Source organism: Calypte anna, chromosome 33 (genome assembly GCF_003957555.1).
Source record: "Calypte anna isolate BGI_N300 chromosome 33, bCalAnn1_v1.p, whole genome shotgun sequence".
Classification (NCBI taxonomy): Eukaryota; Metazoa; Chordata; class Aves; order Apodiformes; family Trochilidae; genus Calypte; species Calypte anna.
The window spans coordinates 1,122,558-1,141,520 of NC_044275.1; the positions used below are offsets into that span (position 1 = coordinate 1,122,558).

An 18,963-nucleotide genomic window follows, 5' to 3' on the forward strand; every position below is an offset into this window, starting at 1 on the left:
GGGCACCCAGAGGTGCAGCAGGGGGTATCTGGCATGTGGGGTGGGCAGAGGAAGCTGCAGAATTCCCTGCCTGGAAGGGGAAGCTCTGCTCTGGGAAGGGGGTTCACGTCTCCAGGCCAGGACAGCAGCGGAGATGACATCCAAGAGGGTCCATCTGGCACTCCCTCCTCCCCCAAGGGCAGGACCTGGGTGTCCCCATGGGAGGACACAGGGAGCAGCTGCAGCCTGGGGCTCACCCTGGTTGGTGCAGTTGGCGTGAGTCTCGTCACTGTAGTCCCCGCAGTCGTTGTCCCCGTCGCAGGTCCAGTGCACGGGGATGCAGCGCCCACTGTTGCACTTGAACTGGTTGCTGGAGCAGGAGTGGCTGCAGCCCGCCTCGTCACTGTTGTCCCCACAGTCATTGTCTGCAGAGGGAAGGGGAGCAGGGAAAGAGGCTCAGAGAGAGTCTGAGGAGGGGTTGAGGGCTGGCGGAGGCACAGCAGGAGGGAGGAAGGCAGAGAGCTCCCTGCCAGAGGAGGCAGCCAAAGGGAGCGGGGAACAACTGGGATCAGACAGATCACACCAGCAAACAGGACGTGGGGCAAGGGGCAGCACTGGCAGCTGGACCCCCACCAGAGAGGCTGAGCTGAATGAGAGCCCCTAGCCCTCCCGCCCCCAACACGCTCCCAGGCAGCACCAGCAGCACACAAAGAAAATGAAACACAGAAACTGCATAGATCAGCCATGTACCTGGGGAGGCTGGGAGGGTGCCCAGCACCAAGGGGTTGCTCCACTCCACAGTGGGAGCGGAGCTGGGGATGATGGGGATCTGATCCATGGGGAGGGGGGCTGGCATGGCCAATTGGAGGGCCTCATCTTGCCTGGAGGAAAGCCCATCACCCACTGATGGGCAAGGGGAGCTGTAGTCTGATGGTACTGGGACACTGGCAATGCAGCCCCTCTGCCTGTCCTGTTTTGCTGGAACCACCTCAGGGCTCCACTCCACTGCAGGCACCCCCTGAGCTTAGGAAAGGGCCTCTGTCTGCCCTCACACAGGGCAGCTCACAATGGGCACAGGGACAAACAACAGCACTGATGCCTGCTGTGTAGGTTCACCACCAGCCCAGCTCCTGCAGCTGCAGATCCCAACCTCTCCTTCCCAAGCAACTCCACCTGAAGAGCTGGGAGGGAGGGACAGCTGCTTCACTCCTCAGCACCCAGCACATCCCTCCTGATACTGGTGCACAGGGGGCACTGCCAGAGTGTGGGGGGCATTGCCAGTGTCTGAAGGAGTAGCTGATGAGGCTTGTAGTACTCTGGAGGGGGCAGATTTAGGGGTTGCCTGGGGCCAGGTTGGGGGTCTGGTGCATGTTGATCTATGCACTAACCGGTAGGCTTTGGACAGTTCTTTTCGTCAGAGCCATCCCCACAATCTTTTTCTGAAACACAGAACCAACCAGACAGGAGAGTGGGCACAATGACAAACAAAACAACACAACATGGCACAAGCACAGAGAGCAGCACAAAAACACGCTGACGCCGGGACAAGAACGGTGACATGGAGAGGGACACACAGAGGCTGCACAGGCAACCAAGCAGCCTGGGAGGCAAGACCAGAAGCAGTGGAGGGTGCTGGGGGGCTGGGACAGCCATGCTGTGAGACCCTCATTGCTGCAGCTCCTGGTGACGCTCTTTGGCTGCATGGAGGTGCTCCTCTCCAAGGCCATCACTGTTGTGAGCTGCCAGCACTGGTGGGTCCCCAGGAAAGGAGACTGTCCCTTGATAAGGATGACTCAGAGGTGGGGCTGCCAGAAGGTGGCCATTTGCTCAGGAAGAGTCCAGGGAAAGACCTGCTTCCACAGCTCCCACTAACCCCTGCACCAGAACATGCACCTCGCAGCTCTGAATGTGTCTTGTCTGCTCTGAAGCCACTAATTAAGCCTAATGATGCAGACCTGGTAGGAAGACTGTAATAAACCTGTGGGGAAGGAAAGCAGCCTTGGGGCCAACCCTCTCACCCAGGCCTGGCCCTGGAAACAGGTTCAAGGCCAGATGTGAGCTCACCAGGAGACCTTCCCTGTCTTCCTTGGGGCTATAGGACCTGGCTCAGCCCTGTCAGCAGCACAGACCACTCATCAAGCACTGAGGCATAATTTTGGCCACCTTGCAAAGAATGCCAAGGTCTGCTGAAATGATCCCTGCCAGGCTGTTCCTGCAACACACACTTCCCCAAGGACAGCCAAGGAAAACGTGGGTCTCAGTGTTGTAGGATGCACTTACAGCTTCAGCTAATGCCTCCTCCTCTCCAGGGCCTGGGCTCTGCTCTTTAGCCTCAGGCTGAGAAGTGGCTCCATGGCAGGCTGGCACCCCTGAGTCAGATCTTAGCATCCCCAGCAGCACCCTGTTTGCCACTGTGGGGCCGTGGTCCTTACCGTTGTCACAGCGCCAGTTGATGTTTATGCAGCGCCCGTTGTTGCAGGTGAACTGTGTCAAGGGGAAGCAGGTCGGGTAGGCTGCAGGGGAGGCAGAAGTACAATCAGCATGGTGTAGGCACCTTATGCCCCAGTCCTCCCACCTGGCATCACAGGTGCCTCTGCCCTGTGATGGGGAGAGGGGCAGCACTCCCCCAAAAGGAGCTCCCCAGCTCACCGCAGGAGGCAGACTCGTCAGAGCGGTCCCCGCAGTCATCATCCAAGTCACAGGTCCAGGAGATAGGGATGCAGCGGCCACTGGCACAGGAGAACTGGTTGGGGGAGCAGGTCCGTGCTGGCCCGATAAGAGACAGACAGAGCTTTAGTAGCTGCTGGTGCCTCATTCTGCTTGAGGAAAGGTGAGGAAAAAAAGCCCCGGGGCTCCTGCGAGGCACAGACGCAGAAGCCAAACTGGCTGCAAGGTGGGCAGCCAGGACACACAAGGCATCAAAACCTTGACCTCAACCCTGCAGCCTGAAGGGAACAGTGAAGGCTGCAGCTCAGCACAGCAGTGCGAGTTCCCCTCCTCTACCCTGAGGATGAGGCAGGCTCCTCACCCGAGCAGGTGGAGTTGGACTCATCCTCATTGTTCCCGCAGTCATTGTCCCCATCGCAGAGCCAGCGGTTGGGGATGCAGCGGTTGTTCTTACACTTGAAACGGTCTGAGGGGCAGGTGTGCTGGTCTGCAGGGAAGACACATGCTAAGGACCTGCCCTTCTCCATCCCAGCCCCACTCCTGCTTCATTTCCAGTGGAGGGAAAAACTGAGACAGAGAAGGGCAGGGAGCCCCAGGAAAACTGGGGGCCCAGGATCCTCATCACTGTTTTCCCCCTCAACTGCATGGATCTTGCTCCCCTCCCAGAGCTGGGGAGGGGATGAGGGGGTCCTGGCTAGCACATAAACATCTATCCCACCACACAGGAGGTGACTACGCACGGCACAGCTCAGGGGCTTCATCACTGTTGTCCAGGCAGTCGTTGTCCCCGTCACATTTCCAGCGCTCCTGGATGCAGCGGTTGTTCTTGCAGGCGAATTCCCCGGGCTGGCACTGCGGAGGGGGGATGTAGGACGGGTTGGCTGGCAAGGAGAAAAAAAAGGGAGGGAATGATTTTAACCAAGTGGAAGGGTAGCAGCAAGGCAAGTCCCATGTCTCCAGACTGGTGGGATGTCTACACAACTGCCCAGCTGCCCTGAGAGCGGACACAGACACGTGCCCAAGTGCACCAGCTCCTGAGCACAAAACGTGCAGCCCAGTACCACGTGGGAGACCCTGGCTCAGGCTTCATGCAGGGTCCCAAGACAGTCCCTCCCAACCTGAGGCATCACTGATGATGTGCACAGCCCCTGTGTGACCCCTGGGCCCTGAGCCAGCCTACCTTTGCAGGTGACAGTGTCTACTCCCAGGATCTGGTCCTCGGCACAGGCACACTGACGGCCCCGGGGGGTGGCCAGGCACAAGCTGCTGCATCCACCATTGTTTACACGGCATTTGTTGGAGCCCACTGAGGAGGCAAAGGCAGGAGTGAGGGGAAGGGGACTTCAGCACTCAGAGAACCCTGGTGACCCAGGGCAGGGATGATTGCTAGCAGGGTTTACAGAAAGACAGGGTACACTGGGACAGACAGAGTGCTGTGGCAAAAAGGAAGCAAAAAGAGGTGTGGGGCTGCTTAGGCAGGGCACTTCCTCAGACCCCCCACCCCTCCCTGTGCCTGGCAGGTCCCTGCAGTGCCAGGTGGAGGTGGGCCCAGCACCTTGCTGCTGCTGTGCATCATACATCCGGATCTCGAAGATGGGCGGGCGCTCGTTGCGCAGCAGGCTCACCACCTTGGAGGCCTGGTCCAGACGGTAGATGCTGCCACTGCGGTACTCAGTCCAGAAGAGGAAACTGCTGTAGTGGCACAGCCCAAAGGCGTGGTTCAGCTCAGGTCCCTCGTACACAATCTGCAGGCACAGAGGGGGGGGGAAAGGGCTCACCATTAGCTGGGATGCGTTCCTGGGGAAACCCCATGCAGCAGGACAAGGCAAGGGATGTTGGAAGGGGAGAGGAGGGGACAGGTGGCAGGTGAGAGGGGCTGAAGATGGATCAGATGCCCACAGCCCCAACTCTGAGGCCATCAACAACCAAAAGCCCACAGGAATTCTACTTGCCTTCCTCTCAGTGCCATTCAGATAAACCATCTCAATGCGGTCGTAGAAAGCATCCACCCAGTAGAGGATCTTGGCAGGGATGTCCAGGCTTAGCCCGTTGGGCCACAGGACAGTCTTGGAGGTGATGAAGATGTTGCGGTTGGAACCATCCATCCAGGCTCTCTCAATCTTCCCCCTTTTGCTGTCCTTGGGATCTTCCTCCCAGTCCGTCCAGTACATCCACCTGCCAAAGACACAAAGTTGTTACAGACACAGATGAGCTGGGCTCAGAGCCCACCCCACCACAAACCTGAAGAGGAACCAGCTCTGCCTCCACCCAACCAGGTGCAAACCCCGTGGCAGAGTGGGTGACACAAAGCAGAGGGAAGGTCCTGCTGCCACCACCACTGGAGCTGCCGCCACAGGTCACGAGCATCCACAAGTGCTCAGAGCTGCAGTGACAGCCGTGGGGAGCTGGGGACCCAACCACCAGCTCTGATGGTGCCCCCCTGCCCACCCAGGCACCCGCACCCATTCAGGGGGTCCACCACGATGGCTCTAGGGTGGGTCATCTTCCCCTCGATCAGCGTCTTGCGTGTCTGGGCAGCCTTCTCCAGCCGTGCCACGCTGATGGTCTTTTTGGGGCCGTCATCAGTCCAGTACAGATTGTTCCCCATCCAGTCCACAGCAATCCCTTCCACATTGTGGATGCCTTTGGGGAAAAGCAGGAACGGGCGCTCGTCACCAGGGCTGCGTGGCAGTGGGAAGATGAGAAGTGGAAGTGACAGCCCCACAGGATTCACCACAGAGCATTTGGCACCACCTGACCCCAACTCAAACTGACAGGGACGATGGAGCCCCCTGACTCCAGTGCACCCAGCTCCTCCCTACAGGTACCGCAGGCACAGGGAGCCAGGGTGGCAAAAAGGCAAATTCAGAAGCATCCTTGGCTGGTTCACCCCGAGGCAACACAAACACACTTGTCTGGCAGCACAGAGATGTGCTGAGCCCGCAGGAACCCTGACTGAAGATCCCCCACCCCTCCTTCCTCCTCCCATCTGACTGGACTGGAGCAGGCCAGCTCAGGGAGAAGGACATTCAGGGAGAGGTCCCTTTCCTGCCTCTCCAGGGTGTATACTCTGTACCTGTCTTACAACAGCAGCTTCAGACCTTAGTTTTAAGGGTCAAAGATGCAAGGGGAAGGACAGAAGCACCATTACAGAAGGGAATGCACTGACAGCCACTGTGCTGGCTCCCAGGGACTGACCACACTGGGGAGGGACCAGGCTGGGCCCCTCAGCCACGCACCGTCCTTCAGGATGGTTTCTCTCTCTGTGCCATCAATCTTCTGGCGCCCGATGAGGTAGCTGGTGGTGTCAGCAAAGTAGATGAAGCCAGTCTCAGCGTGGAAATCCAGTGCCCGGGGGTTCATGAGGTTCTCGATGGGGATCATGTGCTCGTCTGGCACCTTGGCCCCCATGTCCATCCCACGGATGATGCCTGGACGCCCCTTCCCATACACCAGGAACAGCTCATGCTCAGGCTCTGCAGAGAGACAGGGAGAGCCACTGTTACCAGCCTGGACAGGGCAGTGCTGGGTCAGGCAGCCCGATGCTTGGAGCCATGGGGCTTTAGCAGGGTCACAGCTACAACACAAGGAGGCAGGAACCTGCCCTGGAACCCAGCAGAACCCAGCAGAGAGCCCACAGCTGGGCTGAGACAGAAAGGGGTGTTAGCAACTGAGAGGGAAGGAACTGAAAAGCTCCACCAACCCCTCACCCTCTCCCTCAGCTCTCCAGGGAAAGCCAGGACTCACTTTTGCAGGATTTCCCATCACTGCCCAGGCTGAACCCGGAGCGGCACCGGCAGGTTCGGGTCTTGTGGCTGTTCCCGAGGAGGCAGATATCTGAGCAGCCTCCTGGCTTCCCAAACTGATCAGGCTCGCAGGCATGGCTCCTCACTGCAACACAGAGCAGAGGCTCCAGCACCCGGAGGCAACCAGATGCCTCCAGGGCAGAGATGTCGTGCCAAGCCAGAGGTCCACACTGGCCAGGAAAGTAGCACTAGTCCACATCCACAGAGATGATCTTAATGGGTGCTGCTGGCCTGAAGGCAGCTCTCAGGCATTTAGGGGAGCCCCTTCCCCCCCAGAGCTCCCAGCTGGCCAGCCAGGTGCATGAGCACAGGACAACACAGGGAAAAGTCCTGCCCAAGATGAATGATCAGTGCAGAGCAGAAACCTGCACATTGTGGCCCTGACAGCCACTGGGGCCACTCTGCCTCCATCCTTCTAGCCCATCCTTCATGGGCCACAGCAAAAGCTGGGCTGCTCAGCCCCTCTGCTGAGAGCACAGGCAGGATGAGTCCCTGGCACAGGGAAAGCCAGCACCAGCCAAGAGAACCCCCTTAGTCACACTCCTTCACTGCTCGGAAATCTCCTGATTAGTTTTATATTCTAGAAAATGCCAAGCAGGCTGGAGGCACTAAGAGGATTTTAAACGAGTAAATTGATTAACTGCAGGAAGGTGGTGGGGGTGGAGCAGGCAGACAGGGACGGATGTGGGGTGGGGATGGCACCTGCAGTGCCAAAGCCTTTCAACTCCCTTGGAATCCCGGGAGCACACGGCTCTGGTTGAAGGGTGAGCACGCTGGCAGTGAGGACCAGGAGCACAGGGGTACCACAAAAGGGAGCCATTAATATTTAAAGATGCCTCATCTGCTCTAGTGTCCCTGCACTATCCAAGTAAGATGTGATCGATTAACCATGAAGTGCAGCTGCCTGGCCCACAGGGACAGCTGCCACATCTCTCACAGGAGATGGAGCAATAGTGGGGACAGGGGGGGACCTGGGGGCAATCAGGCTGCAGGATGCTCCTGACAGAGGCTCCTGGGCAAGTCAACCCATCCTGCGTATCTGGCCCCATTAGGAGAGGGAACCAAGAAAGTGCAGCTCGTCCCCACCACCACCACCATTCTTTGGGGTCTAAGGAGTCTTTTCTCAGGCTGGGGTCCCACCTGTGGGCTGGCGCCGTTGGTGGTAGATGTGCAGTGCTCCCCCCTTGTCCACCCGTGTCACCACCTGGTACTCGGTGCTATTGAAGCGGTTGACACGGATGACACTGGTTTTCTGCTGGGCGTTGGCATTGTCAGAGTTGGTGGCGTAGAGGTAGTTCTCAAAGACTGTCAGCCCATAGAGGTGTTCAATCTGGAAGGCACCACACAGGCATCCACAAGGAATTTAGGAGGAGACACAAGAACCCCGGTTCCAATGTGTGTGAAGCCCCAAATTCCTGCCCTGAATCCTCCCCATGGCTCTTGCTCCCGTCTCATTTAGGGCACAACACTGGGCTTGGGAGGCAGATGCTGCAGGACTGGTTGGTGTTCAGCAGCTCACACATTTTCTTTGCTGGCCCAGCAAATCCCAGCCTGTGGACCAGAATCTCCCAAGCTGGCCAAGCTCAGGCAAGCCTCCAGCCCCCTCTGCCATCAGGACCCCAAACCCTGATCTGCCTCTGGCCCTACTCACCAGGATGCCCTGAATGATGGTGTGTCTGTTCTTGCCTTCGTAATCCACCACCTCAATATAGTCCAGGTAGGCATCAGCCCAATAGACCAGCCGGTTCACCAAGTCCAAGGTGATGCCATGAGGGAAGACAATCTTGCTGTCCACCAGCTTGGTGCGGTTCTGCCCATCCATGTCGCAGCGTTCCACCTTGGGGATCTGCCCGTAGTCGGTGAAGAACACTTTGCTGCATGAGAAGGGCAAATGGGGGAGCTCAGAGCCTGGATCTCATGGGGCACAGACATAGTGCACGCTCATGCCTGCAGACATTGAGGTGTCTGGGGTCCACCACAGCAGCTCCCAGCTGGGCTGGCCTAGAGGAGCTTCTGGCAAGCTTCATGCTTGCCAACAATCACCAAGAAGACCCAAGCTCAGATGCTGATTCCTCCCGCAGTGCCACACCAGCTTGGCTCTGCTCCCAACACCAGTGCCCATCCCTGGTGCAGTGCCAGCTGAACAGAGGCTTGGGCTGTTCTGACCCACCCCTAAGGACCAAACCTTCATCTCCTTCAAAACTGGCAAGCATCAGTGGGCTGCTCAAAATGCAGCACCCGTGGTCCCCATGGTCTCAGTCTCAGCTGAGAAAATGCTGTAATTCACTTGCTGCTAAAGCCCAACAGGGTCCTCACAGGCAGGAGAGTCATTTCTCCAGCAGCATCAGTTCTGCCCTGCTGGACTGGACATCCCTGGCTTGCTCCACAGCCCAGTTGATGGTGCAGCTCCAGGCAGCAATGCTGAACCCACCCAGCCCTAAGAAGGACTCTTACCCCATAGTTGGGTCCAGTGCTATCCCCTTGGGGTTGTACAGCTCCAGGTCCAGCAGTGTGACACAGGTGACTCCGTTCTTGTTGCAGACAAAAATCCTGTCATCAATGTCATCCACGAAGTAGAAGTTGCCCGTGAGCCAGTCAATAGCCATCTGCTCCACATCTAGGCCATGGGAGAGCAGGGTGAGGAGAGGTTAAGCAGGGAGAAAAGGTGCCAGGAGCTCCATGCGTGGTCTCTGGCCATGTCCCGTGACATCTCAAGGGCAAATGTAGCTGAGGAGCAAAGCCACGATCTGCTGCAACCCCAGAAACCTGGCCCTGGTCACCCTGTATGGATCAACACAGCCACCCATACTCTCCTCCCCAAAGGAGACAGGACGTGCCACCCCTCAGGAAGCCCAGCTGCAAGCAGCAGCACTGCTGGAGATATCGCACCCATCCAGGAGAGCATCCCATGGGAGCAGCAGCTGGAGCAGGGGGAGGCTCTGCAAGGTGGGAGCTGGAGGAGGCGAAGCCCAGAGAGCTGAGTGGCACAGAATGGGGAGAGGTTCAAACGACAGCACTGGGATGGCAAATGTTCCCTGAGCCCTCACTGCCAGCAGCACAGGGAGGGACAGCAGCAGCCCCCAGCCCAGAGCCCTGCTCAGGCCAGGCAGCCAGGGCAGAGCTAATCCAGAGCCACCCGGATGCCTGAGGCAGGTGAGGGACAGCATTTGGCATGCAGTGTTTTAAGTACTTAATTAAACCAGTGAAAGCTGTTAAATCGGATAAAGCCAACGCACCCAAATTCCTTCCTTGCAACCAGGTCAGTGCTCAGCACTGCTCAGCCCCTGCTCCAGCCCCAGGCCAAAGGCTGGGGTGAGGGGCTGCAGCTCCCAAGGGCTCTGTCCCCTGGGCCAGAGATGCCAAATGCTTTGGAGGTCTGTCCCCTCAGTCAGTGCCCCCCAAGACCCCACACCAGCACACCACAGTGCCAGCATGGGCAAAGCAAGGACAGAGAAGCAACAGCTCCACAGCCCAACCACCCCGAGGACACCGGGACCCAGGCAGCCCTGGATGAGCAGGGCCAGACACCACTGAATTATTAACCAGTGCAGAAACTCAGCGTGCAGAGGGAGGGAAAACATGAATCAAGCCAGGACATTTTGCAATGCCCTGCTCGCAGGATTCAGCTCAATGATATCAAGCCCTTCCCTGCTGCAGCACCATGAAGCACTGTCTGGAATCTGATGAGACCCAACTGATGAGCACCCAGTGTTGATACAAGCCCCATACAAGCACAAACCCAACCCCCAGTTCCCCAAGTCATCCAGGCCAGCTCGCTCGCCTCCACAGAGCATTTCATGCCAAGGCCATGGCCCTGGGGACAGGGATGTCCTGCTGGTGGTGATAGCCAGTTGGTGACCAACCACCCTCCTCTCTGGATGGGCGAGGCCGTGGCATCCACAGCCCCCACCCAGCGTGATGCATCTCGTAAAAACATGTGGAAACAGCCAAGAGCCAAGGAATGAGCATCAAACCAACTGAGCCATGCACGGAGCCAACCAAAGGCCTGCATGGAGCTCCTGCCACACTGCCCACCATGACAGAGCTGGCAGCGGGGATGGGGCAAAGTTGGGGCTCCTGGTAAAGCCAAGGTGCCCACCCCCCCCCAACTGGTGATATGCTGGTGATAGAGGTTTTCATGTTGAGTGAAAACCACCCAAAAAGGCTCATGGGGGTGGCGTGGGGCAGGCGAGAGCCATGCTCTGCCTCTGAGATGGGGCTGCCTGAGTCATGCTGCCTGGGCCAGCACCTGCCCTCCTTCCCCTGGCACCCCCAGCCCTGATTCACACCCACCCCCCCTCCAACCGCCCTGACAAGGGGAGGGGGCGGCAGAGCCAGGCGCAGGCAAGGAATGCTGCAGCAAAGGGATGTGCAAGAATTCCCAAAAAAAAGCAGGTCTTGGCTGGCGCCTGCGCGGCTGAGTCAGAGTCACAGGACTGGGGGAACGATCCAAGCTGGGGCGGACGGAAGCGCCCAGCGGGATGGTGCAGAGGCCCTGGCCCCCCATGCAGGGATGGGGACCCTCTGGAGGGGCACGGCCATCACCACCCTGGCACCCACCCACCCCTCAGTCCTCCTGTCCCATCACTCAACCCTGAACCCTCCAGTGTCACGGGGCTGTCACCACCTCAGCGTCCGTGTCCCGCTGAGACAGTCGTGTCCAGCCCGTCCAGCAGGGAGGACATTCCCCAACATGGCTGAGCAGGAAAGGGAAAATGGCCAAAACAAGTGACAATTCCCAGCCCTCACTTCCTGGAGCCCACAGCTTCCCTGTCCATGTCAGAGGTGAGGGTCCTGGTTCCCCCAGGGGTCTCCCAGCCAGGCCCCAGCTCCGAGCGGGGCAGCTCTGGGCTGGGATGTGGGGGTGACGCAAGCACTTGCTCTTCTCCCAGGCTGTATTTTTGCAGCTGGAAAGCATTACCCTCCTCAAAAGCTTTTGTTTTTCTGCTTGCTCCTTCTCTCCCTGCTCCTTCACAGGAATAAGTTTTTAGTATTATTATTATTGTTGTTATTTTCAGCTTTTTCTTGTAGCCTCAGCTAAACCTGGATTTCCTCTTGAACTTTCAGTGGAAGCTAATTTAGCAAATGTCTATTTTTAACCCCTCGTGTTAGCACACAGAGACCTCTCCCCCCACTCACCACTTGGCTTTGGGAGAGGGGAGAAGGGAGAATGTTGCCTCTCCCCACCAAGGCACCATCTGTGTACCCTGCAGGCCAGTGAGTGCCCAGGGACAACGTGCCATGGCCAAGACCCACATAAGGACCCAGCTCAGGGCCACCACCAGGGACCAGCGTGTCCCCAAGCACAGGAAGCATCCTGTGAACAACTTCCACAGAAAGAAGAAACCAAAAGGCAGCAACTACCTCTCTCCCCCAGCAGTGGTGGTGGTGGTGGGGGTGCTGGCTGGCAAATCCACCATCCCCACCAATTCCCATCCCAGAGTCAAGCTCTCCTCCTTGCTCAACCATGGGTGGGCGTTGTAAGCTATTGCAACATGCAGAACTAATTTCCCAAGATTTATTTATTTGCTAGTGTTTGAAAATGATCTCGTGAGGGCAGAAAACAGGGAATGTCAACTTTACAGGCTCTTCCTGGAAGAAGCTAACCAACCTCATGAGGATGGAGAGTCCACACCAGCTTGCCCCAGTCACCCACAGTGCCCAGGACCAGCAGTTATTGAAGTGAGCTTTGGCTGCTGCCTTCCTTAGGAGGACAGGGCAGACAAAGGCAGAGGGAGCATCAAGAAGTTCAGCAGTGCACAAGTGGCACGTTGCTCAACAAGGGCGGGCTGGCAACTTCAGCAAACTCCAAAACCCACCCAGCACAGATGTTTCCTGGTTTTACGCTCAACACAAACCAAGTGATCCTGACCAAGCTTGTGCTGAGGTCCACGTCACAAAACCATCCATGTCACACTGTGTTCCTGACCCCATCAACTCCTAAAAGTCTTCCCAGGCACTCTCAGCAATAAATCTCCCCCTTCTCAATTCCAATTTGATCCTGTGCTCAATACATCTGGGAGCATCTTGTCCCACTCAAGCAGCTCCTTGACACGAGTAGGTCACCAACTCCATGGCTGTCCAACAGAGCTCCTGCCAGAAGTTCTCCCTCCCTTCACCCAAGCCACAGAGCATCTGATTTACCCCACAACCAGTCAAGCACCACAAGGCTGTTAGTTTTTTGGGGAACGAGCTTTGCTGACCCAGCACATAGCTTTCCTCTGCATGAATCAGTTGTTGTGCAGTCTGCAAATACATCAATTGTGGCCTGACACAAGGAGGAAGGAAACGCACAATCTTCTCTCAGACTAAAACATGGATTTCGACACAGTTCTGGAACAGCTGCAGTTAAGATGTGTGCAGCTCAGCAGCACACCCTGACTCTTGCACGGTTAAGCATGGAAGAAGAGAAACCACCTAGAGTGGTGAAGGTACAAAGAGCCTGGAAATAAGTGTTCTGTGCTGCAGCCATCTGGAAGAAATCCTACTGCTTTCCTCATGGGGTATCTGGAGCAAGGCAGGACAGGGACATTGGTCAGGAGACATCCCAGCTCTGCTGGGAACCCTCCTTGCCAGACCTGCCTTTGAAGGAGGTGAAGACATCACTCCCAACACCCAGCACAGAGCTCCATCACCAAAAGTCCTTGCCCCCTGCTCTGCTGAGGTGCATTCCCACCTTGCCTCAGCACATGGAAAAGATGGAAGAGCTGGACTGTGTTCTGCTGTTCAGTTCAGTTATGGTGGATCAGACCAAACACGAGCCCCAGCAGTAAGGAAGTGCCTCTGGCATTTGGGCTGCAGTGACCACAGACACGCACACGGATAACCCTGCAGCCCATGGTCCAAGCAGACAATGCCCCACGCTGCTTGTCTGTGCTGCACTGGAAACTCAGAAACCACCCAGGAAGCATCCTCCTGCTCTCAGCAAAACCCAGACAAGCCAAACCCCAAGGGGCAAGGGGGGGGCCATGTCCCAGAGCCACCCAGGCGGGCAGGCGCATGGCACGGCTGCGGTACCGGGCACCCAGAGAGCCAAGAGGCAGCTCCTGCAGAAAAAAAAAAAAAAGCTTGGAAAAGTTGCCGAATGTTTCAGTTCAAAAACGCCTCCAGAAGAGGAACGGAGGCTCGTCAGGAATGCAGTCCCCAGGGCTTCTCAAATACATTGGTTTCCTACTTTCCTTTTTATAGGGAATGATCCATTTGATACATTTACATAATACCATAATCTGGAGGAATTTCTGTCTCTTCCCCCCACAGACATCCTCTCCCCCGGAGAACAAGACCGTCTCTGTAACGGCAGTGTACTCCATGGATAAACACTGCTCCTGGGGACAATTTTCCTTAATTAGAAGTATGTTAACAGGACAGGCACGAAGACAAACTATAGCTCTGGAGGGCGCCGGCGATGGGAGGGACAGGCACCCCGCATCCCTCAAGGGTCCCACACAGTCCCCCCAGCTCCCAGGAACAGTCACCTCCTTGTCCAAGGAGCTGCCACCTCCAGCCTTGCTGCCAGCTCCGAGATGGGGAGGAGGGGACCGCGGATGGGAGAGACACCGGCACACAGAGCCACCACCATCACGTCAGCCTTGTTTCCTTAGAAAACCAGGCTAAAAAATAAATAAATTTAAAACACCCTCTGTGAAGCTGTTTAGCTCAGAGGAGTGACCGCTGGGTGGAAGCCGGTGGCCCACGGCCAGGATGTCTGACTTGGCATTTGGAAGGATCCTTGTGGCCTCTGCGCACACGCACGCCCACATCCGCACAAGCCCAACGTTTCCCTGGAGGTAAAACCACCCCCCCGGGGCTGTGCAGACCCCTGGTTGCTGGGGGGGGGCTGCAGGGGGAAAGCCCCATCCCAGCCATCCCCAGGGACAGAGCATCTCCCTTCCCCGAGGAGCTGCCAGACCCCCATCTCCATGCCTGTTCCCCCCCCTCAGGCCAGCCCCACATCACAGCTGCATCCTAAGGGGCCACCAGCCCCTCTCCAAGTGCCAGACACAACCCCAGGCTGACCCAGCCTCCAGCTGTCTGGGGTAGGGACAGCATTTTGACACCCTCCTGCCAGACAGCTTGAGCCTCCCCAGTCCCAAATCTGCCCCCTCCCCAAGGATGGGCCTCCTGCAGCATCCCTGTGCAGCACAGGAGGTGAGAAGAAGAGGAACAGAGAGGGAGAGCAAGCTCCATCTCAGCTGTGTGGAGAGCAGCCAAGGGACCGCTAATTACGCTGCCTTAATGAGGCCATTCCACAGGCAAAAATATTCAGCAGAGGCTGATGGAGAGACAGGGCACTTGGCTTCCTTCTGGGTGAGAGGAGAGAGACAGAGGCTCAACAGGAACCCAGGGAATTATCATCCAGATTATTTGGGGGGGGGGGGGGGGGGCAGGGGAACAGGAAAGTAAAAATGGGGCCATTCTGGGCAGGGTTCAGCCACAGTGAGGTGAAGCTGGCATGAGCACAGCTGGCAGAGGTGTGTGGCAGATGGACAGATGTGTGCAGGGATAAACATGCTCCTGTCCATCTGAAATCAAAGCCATCACCCCCTCCACACAAAGAGCTGATGCACTCTCATGCATCACTGCTACAAGAACAGCCATAAACAGTTAAAAAAAAAAAAAAAAAAAGATCAGCAGACGAAATTACCAATCATCCTGCTTTCTTGCCAAGTAAGTTCACATTGGAGCCTCTTTCTTGGCTAGTATGAGGCAGCAAGGAAGAAAAATAGCTTTCCATGCAAAGTGGGGAAAGAAATGTACTTGGATTCCTTTGCAGAGCAACATCTCCCTGAAATCAATTTGTCCCAAACCCTACAGCTCTTCTGCTTTTTTGGCAACAGGACAGGTAATTACGAGTAACAGGGCTGAAATGGAGTCAATGAAAACAACCTCCTAGACACGCTTGTTTAGATAGATGCTGCCCAGGAAGGTATTTTAATAATGGCCAGATTGCTATCATTTAGGGTTTATAATGCACTTGGGATCAAATGTCCTGATATTTCAAACCCCATCCCGGGGGCTTGTTTTATAAAAGAAAAAGAAAACAGCAAACCTTAAAACAAGAAATAATAAATCAAGGAACCTCCACAATCCTTTCCCAGCAGCCCTGGATACATCCTGCTGAGCAGTCGACATTCCTGCCTGCTCTGCCTGGGAGCCAACCCCAATCCCCAGGCCAGCAGCCCCAGGGCAAGGCCAGCACAGCCCCAGTTCCCTTCCTGCAAACCCACAGCCATCACCCTGCACTGGGAGAGAACCAGAGCTCCAGAACTGGTGGCACTGGCAACCAGCAAACTTCCAGCACAATCAACGCATTCAGCAGAACAGACCCCAGCCTGACACCAGTTCTGACTGTGCAAAAAGTTGTGGAGTCAGCTGAGAAAGGGGAAGAAGAAAGAGTAGGGGAAGAGGAGCTGTCAGGAAAGCCATGGAAGAACCCAGGTTTTGGTCTCCTGACACGTTGTTGAGTATTTTTCCATAGTAAAAGCAAAGGACTCCTGCCTTTCCCTGAACGTCCAATCACACAGCATTGGAGCTGAGGCTTCACTGCTCACAGAAATGACACAGAGGCTGAGAGGTGGCTGGCTTGGGGTCAAGCTGCTGCCAATTAATGGTGTCCTCTTCAGGAGGGCTCCTGGCAGAGCTGCACATCCCTGAGCTGCTGCGCATGCTCTGGGGAGGTGTCACCACCTTCTCACATCACCCCCACCTCTGCCCCTGAACCCAAGGGGTCAGCAGCATCGGCCAGGGCTGGCTGCACAGCAGAAGGGCCCAGAAGCAGATATTTTGCTTTGGCTTGGATGTGCTGTGTTGTTCTGAAATTCTTTGGAAGCCCAACACCAAACAAACTGAGGACGCTGTCTTGGAAAACACATGGAGGCTGGAATCTGGCTGAGAAAACCCATGGGACTGGAAAGCCCACCTAGCAAGTGGGGTCCACAGAGACCAGCAGAAGCTCCCGGGGTGATGCTCAGCTGGTCTGATCAGAAATCAGTGGAGAAAAACCCCCACGTGGTCCCAGAGCAGCTCTGCCCCTGCGTGGGGCATCTGCCTTTCTGTCCTTGAGCCCGAGGAGACAAGCAGTGCCTGCCAGGATCCTCCTCATCCAAAAACAGCACTGGATTTTCACACAGAGGAAAAGGGCAAGGGAGGAAGGATGAGACAAGTCACTCTTGTTGCAATTCAGTGCTGGCAGAAGGAGGAGCTCTCCTGCCCCATCTTCCCCAAGGGCTGAGCCACAGGGTGCTCGGGTGGGCAGGGAGCAGCCCCCAGGGATGCTGAGCTCCAGGGGCTGGGCAGGAGGGTGCAACCCCTGAGATCTCTGCTGGGAAGGGGACAGGCAGGACCCTGCCATCCCCTGGTGACCCTGGCCACCAGCACTGCCACCAAGCCCCACATATCTTCCCTGTCACCTCCGTGCCAGAGAGGTGCCAAGGGCTTCCCAGCAACTACTGGTGGGCTGAAGCAATTGGAGTCCAACATGAGGTGGCTTTTTGCAAGAGAAATAGATGTAAGGCTTTAACCAGCCCCTGACTTTTAGTGTGTCCCTGGAAAAGGACTTGGGGGGAGGGAACCAGCCAGCTCAGATCAACCGAGAAAACCACTGCCTGTGAAAAATGTCCATGGGCAGCACGTATTTGGGAATGGAGGGAAAGTCACTATGCAAAAGTGAATTGGTGCTCAAGACTGCAGAGAGAAAAAAGGGTTTAGCAGTGCAAGGACTGGGGGGAAAGCAAAGCTTTTCAGTACAGTGGGTCTTGCCAAGCCCTGTTAATAGCATTCATTTAACACATCTCCCACAACACAAGTGACACTAATCTCTCTGCAGGAAGGGAGTGGGGCCAGAGAGGCAGGGAGGCAGGGCTGCTATCAGAGCTGGGCTGTGACATCCCACCAGCCCTACCCCTGACAGCTGGGGGCTGCTAATTTCCAGCCCTTCAGCATCAGTCTTCCCCCATCAGATGCCAACTCAAGCCCCATTAGCAGCAGGCACCCGGGAAGCCTGACTCCTGCTGTTAGCAGATAATGCCATAAAGAAGCAAATAAAGAGAGAAAACACTAATTGGATTCACAGGTCCCTCCAGTGTCCTGACAAAGAGGAGCCAGGGAGTGACATTATCTCCTCATCACAACCTCCAGCACTGGACCCAGGGCTGGGGAAAAACTCACTTCTCCAACTTGTTTGTGCACATGAACAAACCCTGCCCTATAGGGACCTCTCCCTGCACATCTCCAACCATCTCCTTCGAAGGTATCTTGGATTGTTATTGCTAATGCAGCACTTCTAGACAGCAGGCACCTGTCCAGGCAGCAGGGAAGCTGCAGGGAAGGAGGCTATGGCACAACCACACCATAAGCCCACATCTTGGAGCTGACAATCAGTGCCCAAGTGTGTGTTTGTGCTCCACAACCCACACCCAAGGTCATTTCACCATCCACACCGGAGGAGGGACCCTCCCACAGCTCCTCCACAAGCAGGCTCCACACAGCATCCTCAGGAGCTGCTGGTCCACGTTTCCAGGTGGATGGGAATGCTCCCTTCATCCTGGGGGAAGGGCAGGTGCTTCCCATCCAGAGCAGCTCATTTCCCCTCTTCCCACTCTCAGCTATCTCAACTGATCAAGAGAACAAGTGAAGCACAGCACCATTTCTTGTCTGGACCTGAACACACTCTTATTATCATCTCCTTTCCCTTCCCTTTCTGACCATAATTAAAAGGTTGTGTCTCAGATTAACTTCCTGGAGCTGGAGCAGCCCAAAAGCATCCCCAAAGCCTGCCAGGCTGGCAATCTCATCTGGGTTCAATGCAGGGGCTGTGGGCAGAGCTGCAGGTGCTGATCTGACACCTCACTGCCAGTTGCTTGTGGTCAGGGTGGTGGCTCCTGTGGCTGTCACCTCAGCTGATGAGCCAGGACACCAGTCCCTGGGGCTGCTGCATCCTCAGCCTCACACCACCCACACCCCAGAAAACTCAGGGACCTGACAGCAGAAAGGCACCAGGACAACTTCAGGAACACTTACAAACTCCCCACCCAAATCCAAAGAGTTGCCCTTCCTCTGGGGCAACCCACAGCTTCTGGCTCATGTGCCATCCACAAACCACGGCCACTGCAGCAACTCCCTGCTGCAGGAAATTACAACATTAAAACTGAACCTGATGGGAGAGCCAGAGCTTTACATGACACTGCTGTCTGCCCCTCTGGTGAACTACAGGGAGACCAAACTCAGCCTGAGGAAGCCTTAGGAGAGGAGCCAGAAGGAGCATGTCAAACCTCCCTAAACCCCCGGTGGGGAAGCAGAGAGCAGAGACAAGCCTTGTCCTGCCTAATTTCAGGCTATCGTCTGCAAGAGCAAAGGGTGGTGAGGCCTCTCCCTAAAAATACACTCTGCCCTAAAAATACCCAGTGCAAGCTTAAATTAACCGTGCTGCACACACCCTCAGCTGGGCACTGTGGCCGGAGCCTGCTGAGCCCCAGCCCCAGGGGCCCAGGGGTCACACATTTCAGGCAATTCC

At 56.3% G+C, this 18,963-nt stretch overlaps 1 protein-coding gene across 2 annotated transcripts in view; it reads right to left on the minus strand.

The window, feature by feature from the left end:
• Nucleotides 1-18,963, minus strand: part of LRP1 (LDL receptor related protein 1) — a 75,055-nt gene that overhangs the window by 31,759 nt on the left and 24,333 nt on the right. For both annotated transcript variants that reach the window (XM_030468126.1, XM_030468125.1), the window contains exons 7-20: nucleotides 8,907-9,069; nucleotides 8,104-8,326; nucleotides 7,593-7,782; nucleotides 6,394-6,537; nucleotides 5,886-6,122; nucleotides 5,109-5,289; nucleotides 4,599-4,821; nucleotides 4,202-4,391; nucleotides 3,827-3,952; nucleotides 3,387-3,527; nucleotides 3,008-3,133; nucleotides 2,629-2,745; nucleotides 2,412-2,492; nucleotides 237-404 (exon numbers count right to left, since the gene is read on the minus strand). In XM_030468126.1, coding sequence (XP_030323986.1) covers nucleotides 237-404; nucleotides 2,412-2,492; nucleotides 2,629-2,745; nucleotides 3,008-3,133; nucleotides 3,387-3,527; nucleotides 3,827-3,952; nucleotides 4,202-4,391; nucleotides 4,599-4,821; nucleotides 5,109-5,289; nucleotides 5,886-6,122; nucleotides 6,394-6,537; nucleotides 7,593-7,782; nucleotides 8,104-8,326; nucleotides 8,907-9,069 — 2,310 coding nt within the window. The remainder of the gene's footprint in view (nucleotides 1-236; nucleotides 405-2,411; nucleotides 2,493-2,628; nucleotides 2,746-3,007; nucleotides 3,134-3,386; nucleotides 3,528-3,826; nucleotides 3,953-4,201; nucleotides 4,392-4,598; nucleotides 4,822-5,108; nucleotides 5,290-5,885; nucleotides 6,123-6,393; nucleotides 6,538-7,592; nucleotides 7,783-8,103; nucleotides 8,327-8,906; nucleotides 9,070-18,963) is intronic.